The sequence below is a fragment of the Dermacentor andersoni genome, chromosome 3 (assembly GCF_023375885.2).
Source record: "Dermacentor andersoni chromosome 3, qqDerAnde1_hic_scaffold, whole genome shotgun sequence".
Taxonomy (NCBI): domain Eukaryota; kingdom Metazoa; phylum Arthropoda; class Arachnida; order Ixodida; family Ixodidae; genus Dermacentor; species Dermacentor andersoni.
Window position 1 is genome coordinate 161,635,502 of NC_092816.1, and position 13,963 is coordinate 161,649,464.

Consider the following 13,963-nt stretch of genomic DNA (forward strand, 5'->3'; position numbering starts at 1 on the left):
GTGGCTTAGCTTAGATAGTGCAACTGCAAATGCAAGTCAACTAGAAGATCCACCCCCTTTCCCCCAAACCCTGACACGCAAGCTTGATACACAGCTTGACACAGCTTCTTTTCCCATTTCTCTTGAGCACACACAAGAGGCTGCCGTTGGAGATGCCACGAAGAAGTTAAGATGCTAGCTCACAAGCAATTGTAATATGGCTTGTAGGAATGCAGGCCTTCATGCAGCACCCTCTGAAGCTGAAGCTGGTTACGTGGTTTTGAATTCACTTTCTGGTACGAGTCAAGGCACTATCGGTAACCATACTGTTACTTTAAGAAACAGAAATGAATGTCCCTTTTCTTTGGCTTTCGTTTCCAATTTCCGTTATTAAGAATATGTAGTTATTTGCAAACTTAACCACAATACAAAAGTAATCACACAGATGAATAAAAAATTTTAACTGCTGCTAGGCTTTTCTTAGCTTCATACGGTTACTAAATATTAACCCTCTTTTTGAGTACCCTCCTTCTCCCTAATTGAATAACAAGGATTCCTTGAGGTGGTATAAGAGGGCTCACTGGCCAGTTGCCAGCTCCTAATTGAGGCGCACTACATGATGCTCGAGGTTCAATGGGCATTCCATATTTGCCACAACAGCAGCCATGAGTACGCTGCCAGGGTACAAATATCCACGCATAAATATATCCAAGAAAGTTGAATGAGGGACAGCTGTCACAGTAGCTCATTTAGCAGAGCATTGCATGTGCCTGGATGTCAGTTTCTGCCAACAGCAAGTTCTCTCCTTACATTCCGATTTATCAAGAACGTAAATTTATCACAGATTTAACCTACATCCACAATAATTTCATTAAGAATTTTAAAAAGCACATGCCATTCTTGACTTCATCATAAGTTGCCTTCAAACAGGGTTTGTGCAGGTTTCACAAACAACATTTCATGGGTATTGATGGATGTGCAAGGCCTTGTCAAAGCTTTTTCAAGGGTCACAGTAGCATTCCAAGTAGCAATTTTTCACTATAATGTTTCCAAAGTGCTAGAGATAGCTTTACTGCACTAGATGTACAAAAACTATATCAGAGATGTCCAGCTGCCTTGGTCACTTCCTAACGAAGTGCAAAGAAAGCAGCCTGAACACGGGAAGGGAACCAGCGCTGAGTGCTAGTGTCTTTCGCTCTTGCTCACTGTGTTATGCTTTCCGATTCCATGCAAGTGGTTGTACGAAACAGAATGTGTATGCACTCATACCCGCTTTAAATTTTTATAGATTGAAATCACTTGCAAGAATGTTTATGTTCCAAGAAAGTTCCCTTGTTTTAACTGAGTTGCTCGAAAAAAAGCAGAGTGGATAAACGTCACTTATAGCATTATTGGTTTCAACACTAGTCGGATGTAACAATGAGCACCCCTGGCACAGTGAACTTTTCTGTGTTCTATGGTAAAATAAACCGCTTATTACAATGTTTTCATGCCGCATTACTGGCTGCGCAAGATACTGAAAAAAAAAACTGCCAACCACTGCACCCACCTTTGTGCCATGCACCCTACACGTCACGAATTTGCCACATCACCGTCCCCACACACCTCTCTCCCATCTCCCTTCCTCTCTTCCAAAACAGGAGTTGAGTCAACACCGCCTAGAACACGTCCATGGAACACGGGAGACAGACGTGGGAGGGTGTGACTGAGACATGCAGGGTGCAGCAAAGGTGTGCGTGACGGACCCAGGTCATCATCATCATCAGCCTGGTTAGGCCCACTGCAGGGCAAAGGCATCTCCCATACTTTTCTAACTACCCTGGTTATGTCCAACTACCCCAGTTAAGCACGCGGGTGCAGCGCGCTTATTTTGAAAATTTTTCAGGGAATTTGAATTATTTCCTTACGGCACGCACATTCACTAGCCTGAAATAATTGTTACAGCCAATAACACGGCATGGGAACATCACAGTAAGTGGTTTATGTTACCATAGAACACACACAACAGTTTACAGTACCTCAGCTGCTTATCGTTATATCCAATGTATTGTTAAAATAGATATAAGTGGGTTAGACTGTACCATTATTTCTAAAATGGGAAGTTTGCCGGGACCATGCTGATCTGCCACAGAAAGCGGGTCACATAATCAATCTTAGACTGCATTGCTCAAAAAATTGAAGGGTTTTCAATGGGAAAAAAAAATCTAGTACGTTCAAGGGCCTAGACAACAGATTTCTCAATTTCAAGGGTTCTCAAGGATGTGTGCACTCTTTTCATCTGATTGTTAAGAATAAGAAAAGGGTGCATGAAAGAGGCTTGGTGAGCAAACCACCGCCAGCCCTGGGAAGGTGCTAAGCAGATTGAACTAGCTCTACTTGTCAATCACACCAAATTTGTGGCCAAACGTCCAATAAGTACCTTCCCATTTGGTCAAAAAATGTAGCTGATTCTATTTTTCAGAAAGTACCTAATGAAACTGAACAGTTTTCAAGGCCCCGATATGGGACGTTGATGTTTAGAAGTTTCAAAGACAGCTCTCCTTTTCAAGTTTACATAGAACATCAAAATCTAAACCAATTTGCTTGAAAGCACAGCGGGTTTCTTTCTGCTGGACCGAGTGCCATACTGGTGACTAATGGTACCCGACATGTTCTGAAGGTTAAGCAGAGCGTCGAAGCAAATGTGCACTTAGACATTCCTCCAACTCAAACTGGCTACAGTTAAGGGGACCGTAGCCAAGAAAAGCCACTTTTGTGCTACTCAGCTCCCGTGCGAAAACTAAAACAGTACAAATATTCTACTGCCATTATCTTGACTGGCAACACCAGCCACACATTTGCATGTTTGTGTTTTAAGTCTGACAGCAGCGGTACAGGCTAGTTTACATGCGTGATAAAGCCAAACAATGAACACAATAAAAATGGAAGGAAGCAGTGCTCTAAAGAATAACAAAGACACAAAACATGCACAACAGTTTACACACATATCCTCCATTTCAGCGTTCCCAACATGCAACAAAAAAATTGGCCATGTATTCAGAGCTATTATCAGAATAGTGTATATGGTAGTGACTCATTATTACCAGCTAATACAGACACTTTCGTTTCCAACTATTTTTGTTGATAAAGCACCCCTTCCCCTTTCCTAGTAATCCATAACAACAAATCTTGATGGGAAACTTGAGGGGAAAGAAATGCTGTAAAGCTTGTTTCTCCACACTGCACTGCAAACTGGAATTGAAATTTGAGAAAATCCAACTCAAGTGCATTGTTCGGGTCGCCGCTATGTGCAAGAATCGCAGTGCAACTTGAATTGCATTGTGTGCCACGAAGGTTTTGACCACAGGTTCATCATTAATGAAATGCTCAGCCACAGAGCTTTCCCTCAAAGTGAACCCAAGAGAGGAGAGTGCAGTACAGGGAGAGTTGCAGCTTGTTGGCAAAGTTTGCACATAAAAGAAAAAGCTGTCTTCACAGACTTTTGAGGATAGGATGTCAGTAGAACAACTGAAAAATGTAAGACACCCAGTCTTTGAATCAGAAACCGCACACATGAATAATGAAAGTGTTCAGTGACTGCTGCAGTGGTAGAGACAAATGGCCAGTAAAATTGTGCCTCTTCCCAACACAACCTGCAGGTCTTGAAGCTGCCAGCCCGCTGTGAGCAGGCAAGCAGGCGTTTCAGCTCTCTTTAATTGAGAGGAGGTCCTGTCCATGAGGGCGCAATCCATAATTGTGAGACAAAAATACAACGCAATGGGCTTCTACAGGCTTTTGCATTTCCACCCTGTCCACTGTTCAAACAGCAAGTTTCTGTAAAACCAAGTTGCAAATGCATTGAAAAAGTTTCACATCTGCAAAAGTTGTACACTAGTCAAGTCCTCCATATTAATGAGAGTCACATTAACAAGTCCCGAGTGTGCCTCAATAGAGAGGAGTATTGTATCTAAAGAAATTTCCAAGAATCTTTTTTTCTGCAGTCCTTCCTCATCAGTGCTCAACATCACGCAACGTATCGGGCATACAAACTGTTATGCAGCCAGTGCCACCCCGCATGATCACGTTATGCATCCACCGCTGCTTCTTTCAGGCTTGGAAAAACATCTTTATGTAACACGCATTGAGCAACAGAAAGCTGTATCGGGAGCTTTTCATGTTGCTCTACAATTTTCTCAGAGACATTTTTCATCTAATTATAACATTTGAGAAGTTGATCTTATTTATTTATTTAGGTACTCTCAAGATCGTGAGGCATTAGAGAGGAGTGGTAGTGTAAACAATAGAAAAAAATTTAAAAATAGATACACTTGATTACAAATTTTCTTCAGTTGCAGATTTGAAGGATGCAGGGGCTGCGAGGGAAACGACGGATACCAGTCGATGCTGATTTTTGAAATAAAGAATTTGTAATAATGTTTAGTATGGCAATTCGGCACCCCAACTTTAAGATGATGGTCAACGCACAGTTATACGTAATGTGGGGCAGTGAACAGAAGTTGTTTCAAGTTATCATTGCAACAAAAAATTTTGTGAAATACGCATAGTTGGGATTGGTGGCAGCGTGCAGAAAGGTCAGGAAGGTGTAAAGTATTTTTCATCTGTGAAACAATGGAATGGCATGAATAATTAGAGAGAATGAAACATGCAGAATGATTTTCAAGTGATTCTAAGGATGTTATCAGTGATTTAGTTGGAGGATCCCAGGCATACAAGGCATATCCCAACTTGGATCGGATCAGGGTCTTATGTAGTAACAATTTTAAGGATACTGGGGTTTTGGAGAAGTTCCAGCAAAGGAAGCCAAGCATGCGATTGGCGTTGTTAATAATAGATTTGACATACAAATTCCACGAAAGATCATTAGTGATGTGAACGCCTAGGTACTTTTATGAAGTTGCATTAGACTATACTGACACGTAGATGCTCTTTAAGAGGGGGGTATTGACACGTGTGCTTGTCTTTATCAGGCGACCACGTTTCACCGCCTAACAAATGTTGTCGCACAGCGCAGGACGTGCCTGCACGTATAGGAAGTTTCTGGAATGTTATCGATGGTTCCATCCGCTGTCTGTGACCAAACCTTGTGTGTACTGATTGCATGTGTGCGCGATGCAAATAATGTAGAACTTTGTGGAAGGCACGCGGGTCCCAGCGATTACTCTGGAACATTCGACGACTGGCGTATAAAAGCCGACGCGCTTGACCCGCTCATCAGGTTTTCGACGATCGCCGACCGTGTTCGCCACTATCGTTGTGCTATAAGTGTAGCCTGTTTTCGTGGGCACAGGTACGCCCAATAAAAGTTATGTCTTTCACAGTATTGCTACTGTGTTCTTCAACGTCACCACCCCGTGACAATACTATATTAATATAGTATGATAATACTATAGGAATGAGGATTAGAATCAACAGCAGATCATGTTATTCTCATTGATTTACACTTGTCAGTATTCAGTTTCATTTGCCAAGTGTCAAACCAACGAGAAATGTTATTGAGATCAGATTGCAATATGTGGGCATCAGATAGGTTAGTATGTTTCCTATAAAGTACGCAGTCATCAGCAAATAATCTTAGAGAGAACTGAAGTGGGGAGGTCGTTGATGAAAATGAGGAAAAGAAGGGGTCCGAACACTGAGGAACTCCCGACGCCACTGGACAATAATGGGAATCATGTTCATTTAATCTTGGAGCATGACAGTTGGAGCATGACAGTATGTGGGTCATAGTGGTGCAGTATAAGTTATCTAAATCTGAGTCCTCCTCTAAGGGTAAGAGTGACTTTTTTGACATTGCAAAAGTGTAATTTACTAACACTGTTGAAACTTAATTTTTTTTTCTTTGGTGTTCCTTGAAAAGGGAAACAGCAAATATGAACACTCCTCTTTTTCTGTTATCCTAACACTTCTTTTTCTGTTGTCCTAACACTTCAATGTCCCTTCTGAAAATAGTACACTTGTTTTGTGTAGGCTAGAATAGCGAAACAGCAGAGGAGGAGTTTAATGTCCAAAAGTGTCACAGAGGCAAGAGATGCAAATAATGATGGCTCTTAGATTTATCTTAACAGCAGTTTTTGTTTTTTTATCATGTAACTAAAGCACAGTGTATAATCATTTTTTAGTTCCAACCCCATTGTATGTGGCCACTGTGACTGGAAATCAAGCCTGTGACCTTGTGGTTAGCGCAGTTGGCTAAAGTCAGTTTGAATTCCCAATGCAAGCGCAATACACGGATTAAAGGTTTTAGTTAAGACTGTTTTGAAACCTTTGGCTAATGGGGTTACTACTAACCAATTACACAGGTATGAGTGAAAGGGGGAAAGAAAGCTGCACCGCTTTTGCAAAGCCTCTACATTGCTGCAGTCTCCTCCGAAAATATTTAGAGAAGCAGTATTGACCGAAACCGAAGTTCAAATAATTTGCAAGTGGTGCTGAATACTTGAAGCGAAATAAACTTCTTAAACATTGAAACAGCAATCGGGACTGCAAAGGGCTCATGCTCTGAAAAACAAAAAAGTAATAGTGCTAGTTGGGCCCCCATAGTGACTTCAAAACTACATTACTTGGAACAAGAAATGTTTTTAGATGCTAGCACTGAAAACAAATCCAAATTTCTAAATTACATGTTAGGAACCTCGTCTGCTACAAACATCAGCAATAAGCTGTACCACTAACTTCTATAACATTTTCGAGCTTTGATGGTACTGAAAGAAATACTTCGATTAGCTGACCTGTGTTATGAGACAGCAAAACGTGGGGTTAAATTTCACCTGCCTGTGTCCGCATCTCGCAACGATTTTTGTCGTCGTCTATTCCTTTCTGCTTCGCCAAAGGCTTTGGCGCCACCACTATTTCCAGCAATGGTTACTCAATGTGGCGGAAGATGAGACAAAAAGAATGGAAAATTAAATGAGCTGTTACAAAATACGGCCTCACCCGGGCGTTACCAAAACGCACATGGCTTTCGGCACTACACGGGCGTTTTCTGCATTTTGTCACCAAGGTAGTGCGACCTTCGCAGCCGGGAATCGAAACCGCGACCTCGTCATCGTAAATAATTCCATCAGTGACAATAACACGAGTTTCAAGACCGCTAATTGCGTGTGCACACTTTGCAGGTTGTTTGGGAGACCTAGCGAGAAGGTAACGCAGTGGGAATCATTCCAGTGGATTGCATTACAGGCAGCGCAGACCCCTAAGAGCCGCATTTCTACGGCAATCAGTCATATACCACCAACGAAAACACTTGCGTTCCGTCACATCCTGACAAGTTGGCTTCACGAAGCAGCACAACCTCGTATAATCTGCCAATAAAGCTGAAACGATATTCACAGACGCCATCCTCATAGGGCAACAAAGCTAGTTGGCCAACAACACAGACAGAAACACACAGACATAAAAGCACCAACAGACACGTACTCAAACAAAACTTTACTGTGCTCGCCCAAGGCCGAAACTATTTGTCAACTGCCGAGTTTTGTGTCAATACATCTTTCAGAAAAGAAGAGGCGTTGCGATACAAACCCCGAAACGCTAGGGCGCGGAACGAAACTGGCACGTCGTGTCTGTGTGCACTTTTTACAACACGTGCTGGCGGTGTCCTAAAATTTAAAGCCTGCAGGCGCGGACAAGACGGGACATTCCACCAATACAAAATGTGTGAGGCACGGACTGCCCAAACCACCTCAAATCCGTGGCCAGCGGAGGGAGAATGACTAGTGCAACCGCGCATTAAAGCAAACGTTCATGCGACATTGGTATTCGTGGGCGCACGCGAAAAGAACACGCACGACCATCACTCTACGGCTGTTTCCCCCAGGCTCCACCCAAATACAAACTTTGCGCGAAACGAATCCGGAACGAGGGCATGCTGAGCGTAACAAACCTGCTGCTGGTTCAACAATGGAGACGGGGGGTTGTTCATAGAGAAGATATTCAAGGCGTTCCTCCACACCATGGTGAGTAGCTTAATGGATGCGAGCGTGGATAATTAGCAAAACATAACGGTAACGTAGGCAGGACACACAAAAACAGAGCAGCTTGCAGCACGCCGAAAGAGCAGGGCCGGAAACCCCGTCAGAGGGAGGTGATGGCCAATGAATGTGCGGCTCGGAGCTACGTCCAAAGGTAGCCGCCTTTTACGGCAGCCAGCGGCAGGTTTGAATCGACCACAACGTCCGTCTGATCAGAGAGTACCACCGCTGACCGTTATGCGTAACGTGTGTCCGCCCGCGACGCAATTAACACGTCTGTGAGGCTGCAGGAAATAACTTGTCAAAAAGTTGGCGCGGCGGTTGTCTCTGCGGGCAGCACGTGATTGTTAAAAATAATCCCAACTGGCAATGTGCGGGAGCAGTTCCGGCGGTGCTTCTGAGTTGGTTTCTAGCAGGTACGTTTCCAGTAACAAAAACAGGCGATTTCTTTAAGGAAGAGCAGCAAAACATGACATAAATACGCACCGAAAACTGAACCGTACCGCCGGTGGCACCCGCCATTGCGACGTTTATGCTTGTTTTGGTTTTGTTGTTGGGAGCATAGTTGCCGGGCTGAGCTTGGAATGCGCTGGAACTAGCCGCGTATCATTGTTGCGTTTTGAATCCGCCGCTGAGTTCGCATACTACGTTCGGGCATTTATTGGCTATTCACAACAATACTTCGCAACATATGCAGAATGCATCGAAGTGTCTTTGAAGAGCATTGCTTCATTCTCTGGTACAATTCTTCTCTGCGGTTTTCTGTTCAGCAGTACATGATAAGGGCAGCGCAGAAATATGCTTTGAGGCTGCGGAACGAGCGTCTATTTAGATTGAAAGTGAGTACGCTTTGCAAAGCAAGCACTAGTACCACATTGTCCAGTGAGGAGTCGCAGGACGTACGCCTGTGCATGTGGGATTACTATTTCATTGTGCCTATGTTTCCTCACTATGTTTCCTCACAACGATCAGCTTCACCAGCTTAAACAAGACTGCACATAGCCGGTGTGAAGACGAACAACTGAATTGAATGTTGCTACTATCCTACTGCCAGTGCAGCTGCAAGAAGCCCTAACACATAACAACGCGACAAACTACTTACGGTACACTACGCTCTGAATTGCCGCAACTTGTGTCTTCCGGCATGGTCTAGTGGTTAGGATACCTGGCTCTCACCCAGGAGGCCCGGGTTCGATTCCCGGTGTCGGAACAATGTTTTTTTTTAATTTTCTTTTGTGGACGGTCAAAGGCGCTAGCCCAAATGTGATAGATCTTTCACATTTGCGCCTGTTATTAAAAGACGGTGCATGGCTTCGATAGTTTGGAGGGAAACAATGACACTTGCATCGTTCGTATTCTGCCTAATTTCATAATTAGTCAAGATTATTTAACCAACTTCGCAAGTATTGACTTTAGGGCAAAGGTTCCAATGAAAAAGTTGCGCAGCGTTCCAGAAAACGTAACTCTGCAGCTTCTAACTTGGTGCAACCGAAGAAGTAGATCTTCCCTCGCCAGACGACTCTTCGTCAAACCCCGTCAAACCCTTGTCTACATTCCTACTTTGCACGTGATCATTTTTGCTGAGCCCTGTTGAAGGTTATCGAAATATGGGCAAATGCACGTGTCAGGCGCGCTTTGCGCGCCGCGATTGCAGCGCTCTCAAACATGCCGCGTGTGAACGAACAGCACATGATGCTGTCGCTTAAAAAAATGACTGCGCAATATACGCGAGCGATGCGCTTCCCTCGCGGCGTTTCAAGATAGCGATAAGCAGATTGGGCAGCAGACAAGGCTAATATGCGCTGTTCGTTCATACGCGCGAGCGCTTCTCATATGTTGCGGGCTTTTTTAATACGCAGAAAAAAAAGAAAATTATTGCGCAAAAAGTGGGCAGTTAGGCGTTCCAACTAGAACGCCTAACGCCTATTGCGTTAGAAGGCTCCAACTTTCTGGTTGAAACGTAAGCTCTAAAGGTAATACTTGCGAATTTGTTTAATTAATCCTGACCAATTATACAGTTAAGCAGAATAAGTGGCACTTTCCACAACACATATCTGGTGGCGTCCTCCCAGTGTGTTTCGGCATGTTTTTAAGCCACGGCTCAAATTTGCCGGGATAACGCGTATGCACTGCTCCACCGCACGTCGTTCGCTATTGGCTTAACTGTATGGCGTTGCGCTACTGAGGTCGCGGGTTCGATCCCGGCCGCATTCCGATGGGAGCGGAATGCAAAAAATTCAGTGGCGATTTAGCGGTAAGTGCGAGAGAAATGCGTGAGAACTGCGCCGCACCTCTTTGAGGTCCCGGATCCATGCATGATTCAAAGCCTGTTCACCACATAGCCGTGCTGTCCAGGACCTCACTCGACACATGTCCTGCCCACTTCTTCTTCTTAGTGAAAAATGGGAGGACTTGCCGCGAGTCATATGTACGAGAAAAAGAAATGAGCAAGTGACGTTGAATAAATGCGTGCAGCCCTGCTTGGTGGAGGTACACTGCAGCAATGCGTTCGCTCACTTGTTGTCCGTTACCCAACGGGTAAAGTTATGGGCATTCGGCTTCGCTTAAGCTTCCCTAAGCATTCTGTATAGCTAATGTCCGTAGTGGCAGCACACAGCCACAACAGATGACTACCTCTTCGAGGAGCGATTTGTAACTGACGGCGGTCCGGAGTAGACCCTGTCAGTTGCACTGTTGTGCATATGTATATACATACACACATTCACGCTCTTCTAAGCTTTCGCATCCCCCCTCTCTATCTACCACGTGACCGACTTCCCTCCCCACACGCACGCACACACGCGCGCGCACACTTCTTTCCACTTTGACACTTCTCATTCTAACGTACTTTGATGTAGGTGCACGTTAAAGAACCCCAGGTGGTCGAAACTATTCTGGAGCCCACCACTACGATGTCTCTCAAAACCAGATGGCTGTTTTGGCACGTAAAGCTAGCTGCTATAGGTGAACGTTCTGATGTCATAAAATTGCGTGTTCACTGACCGTCGCACACGAACATCTACGGGTCACGCTGGCCGATGGACATTTTCTGTTCTTTCTCTTTCTTTCGCCCTCCGTCTCTCTGTTTACTTACTTAGTCAGTCAGTCAGTCAGTCAGTCAGTCAGTCAGTCAGTCAGTCAGTCAGTCAGTCAGTCAGTTAGTTAGTTAGTTAGTTAGTTAGTTAGTTAGTTAGTTAGTTAGTTAGTTAGTTAGTTAGTTAGTTAGTTAGTTAGTTAGTTAGTTTTCGAGTGGCTGTTCGCACGGTGTGTCCAGGCATGCGGCCACAGCGCTGGAAGTCCGGGCACGTCATGGGGTAAGAAAAAGTTGTCTCTCTCTCTCTCTCTCTTGTTCTTTGTTTCCACTTTCAAGGCAGTCCCGCTAGATGCGCGTAGCGCGGAAAAAACAACTTAAGCTGTTCGGTGCAGCGCGAAGCTTCTTTTAGGGCGAGATAGCCATACAACTTGAGGTGTGTTCTCGCTGCAGTTTTAACAATGTGCAGAAAATGCTCTATACTGTATATGTGATAATTCCATTCGTTCGACATAATCCTGTTTGGCTGCGTGTATGAAAACACGTCTTGCTTGCGCGAAGCGCGTGATCGAGCTATCTCGTACACACAGAACACCATGGCACGTATGGTAGGAGTTGGGCTTTACATAGCTAGGACAACGAGTAGCGGTTGCATTAATTGTGCGAACCTCTCATTAGCGTGGAATTGTTCATCTCTAACTCACGCGGGAACATATACGAAATGTCGCGAAAGACTCGTTTAATTAACAGATGAATTCCTGCACTCGAGATGAAGGGATCACAGACCCTCGGAAAGATCGTCAGCTTCCAACTGCGAAGTTCATTGCTCGGAACACCTCGGTTAAGCCCCATGTTTGCGCCTAACCACGCATGTCGCCACCATCGCTGTAATTATTTTCATTTTTTTTAATGGATTTTAACGTCCCGAAAATGCACTGAGGAATATCATATATTGTGCATCCGAATCGTGGTACACGAGCGTTTCCACATTTCTGCCCCCGTCGCAATGCGGTCTGGGGTCGAACCTGCGACCTCGTGCTCAGCGGCGGAACGCCAGCCAACTCAGCCGCCGCGCGGAAAGTCGTAATAGAGATGCTATACAACATCCAACGTACAAAATTTCATTCGCTTATAATTTGTTTATCATTGTCAAGCGATGGTTTGCTGGCGTATTGTGACGCGGCGGAAATAATCAAGCGATTACGCAAAAAAAAGGGTACTTAAATATCATTTACAATTAGCTGCGGCCACGGCGCACAAACAAGATGGCTGCCAAAACCAGTTGTGCGGTCTTTCCGCCAAATCGTACGTCTCAGTGGTTTCGGAAGTGAGGGGGCAGGAGGGGCTTGAGCTCCTCCCCCCCCTCCCCCCTTCTCCAGCATTTAGCTTCCGTTGTCCTTACGCAGGACAGGTCCACTATATCTATGCCAACCGTCTGATCGCTGAGCAAAGAAACTTCGCCTGCTTACACCGAGAGAGAGCGAGGGTGACTGCCGAGAGCAAGAGCTTGGCGTTCTTTACTGCAGCCTTTCAGGGAGCACCGTCTCAGTGCCCAAGAATCCGCGCACTAACCCTATTCATTGCCTCCTTTCCCAGACGCCAGCCGCGTATCAGCCATGAAACGCTCGGAAGCACTACACGTGTCTTAGGAAGCGGCTTCATATTGCTTCCTCGCGCGAAACTCCGCGTAAGGCAGAGCGTGCCATGGCGTCCCGATCCTCAGAAACGGGAGGGTTCAGACCGCCCCCCCCCCTCCTCAGCCTGTGCAAATGCTTTGAGCTTTCCCTCTTGAACACTTCTGAAGACTCTGGTACTACGTCTTCTTTCTTGACAGACAGCTGCGCGTCTTCAGCGCCCTGTTTGCCTCCTTCGTAACAATAAAGCCTCGACCACTGCCCGATTTAAAAAGCCTCTATTATAATCAATTACCTTTCTCTCAAAAAGAGAACGCGCAAGGCAGTGATAATGCTACGATCAATCCAAGGGTATACATTCACCGGACTTACTGTACGCGTGCTCATATTGGCTCGCATTGCTATAGAACGACTGAGTTGAGCTCGAAGGTAGGTTGGATTTAGGTACCTACGGGATATTAAATAATTTTGGACTAAGTAGTGCTATTTTTGCTTTTGTAGGCCTTTTGCGGTGCTTTCTTTAGATTGCGTCAGTTGACAATATTTTGATTAGGCGCCGTACGTACATAGCTAAAGAGGCGTTTAATGTGGGTGCCATTCTTACATACGCTCAAACCTCGATTTAATGGAACCTTTGTTGTGAAATTTTTGATTTACCGATGTAAGCACTTTCGGTTCCCCCACACACGTCTATACATAGCTTACAGGTTGAAAACCTCGAGGTAACAAAGCGAACGATATGAGGAACCAAGAAAATGTGGGTATGGCGGCTTTTACTTCAAGCAAGTGACGGACGAAATTCAGCTGATAAGGTTTGCTCTTCCAATGAATGAACACAAGGCGCACTCAACGGGCTTGCGATCTACAATTGCGATAAGTTCGTACGCAAGCAACACTTATTGTCTTCTGCTGAATATAACGTTGTTCGCATGAGTGCTCAATGTATTGAAATTCTCGACTTAACGAAAAGCTCAGTGCCCTTCCACTCTGTCATGAAGGATGACCAGCGAAGCTGTGTGTGTGTGGGCCCCTTAATGGCGAACTGCACCTCCACCACGGGTCGGCCCACGTATTGGGAGTGCTTAACGCCTGCTTCACCTCCGCCGCGGGTCAGCCCGGCATTTCACCATCTTCGGGATCGGCCCACGCATAAAACTTCGAGAGCGTGTCATTACGCACACTGCTTACACCGTCTGTAATTCTTTCTTTGGAATAGATTATGAGGCATCACCCAAATGGGCAAGGCCTTCCAAAAATTGGCCTGAAGGCTCACTAGAGCCCCTCCCCACGGTAACCTTTAGTAAAAGGCGAAAGGTTAGTACGAGACAAATGAGAAGGGGCTGGAGCGA

The 13,963-nt window shown here is 45.1% G+C and overlaps 1 protein-coding gene, 1 non-coding gene and 1 pseudogene across 3 annotated transcripts in view; 1 reads left to right on the forward strand and 2 right to left on the reverse strand.

Moving 5' to 3' along the window:
• Positions 1-8,514, reverse strand: part of LOC126524201 (sphingomyelin phosphodiesterase 4) — a 118,974-nt gene extending 110,460 nt beyond the window's left edge. Inside the window, exon 1 of one of the 2 annotated variants that reach the window (XM_055067362.2) lies at positions 8,436-8,514. In XM_055067362.2, the coding sequence (XP_054923337.2) occupies positions 8,436-8,471 (36 nt within the window). In that variant the 5' untranslated portion in view covers positions 8,472-8,514. Of the gene's footprint in view, positions 1-7,861; positions 8,226-8,435 lie in introns of those variants that run through there. The other variant, XM_055067361.2, reaches the window with a different exon arrangement.
• A 573-nt stretch (positions 8,515-9,087) lies between these two features.
• On the forward strand, positions 9,088-9,159 carry TRNAE-CUC (transfer RNA glutamic acid (anticodon CUC)). The gene has a single exon. It is a non-coding gene; the product is annotated as a tRNA-Glu (tRNA).
• Positions 9,160-13,840: 4,681 nt separating this feature from the next.
• On the reverse strand, positions 13,841-13,963 carry LOC126524817 (U5 spliceosomal RNA; annotated as a pseudogene).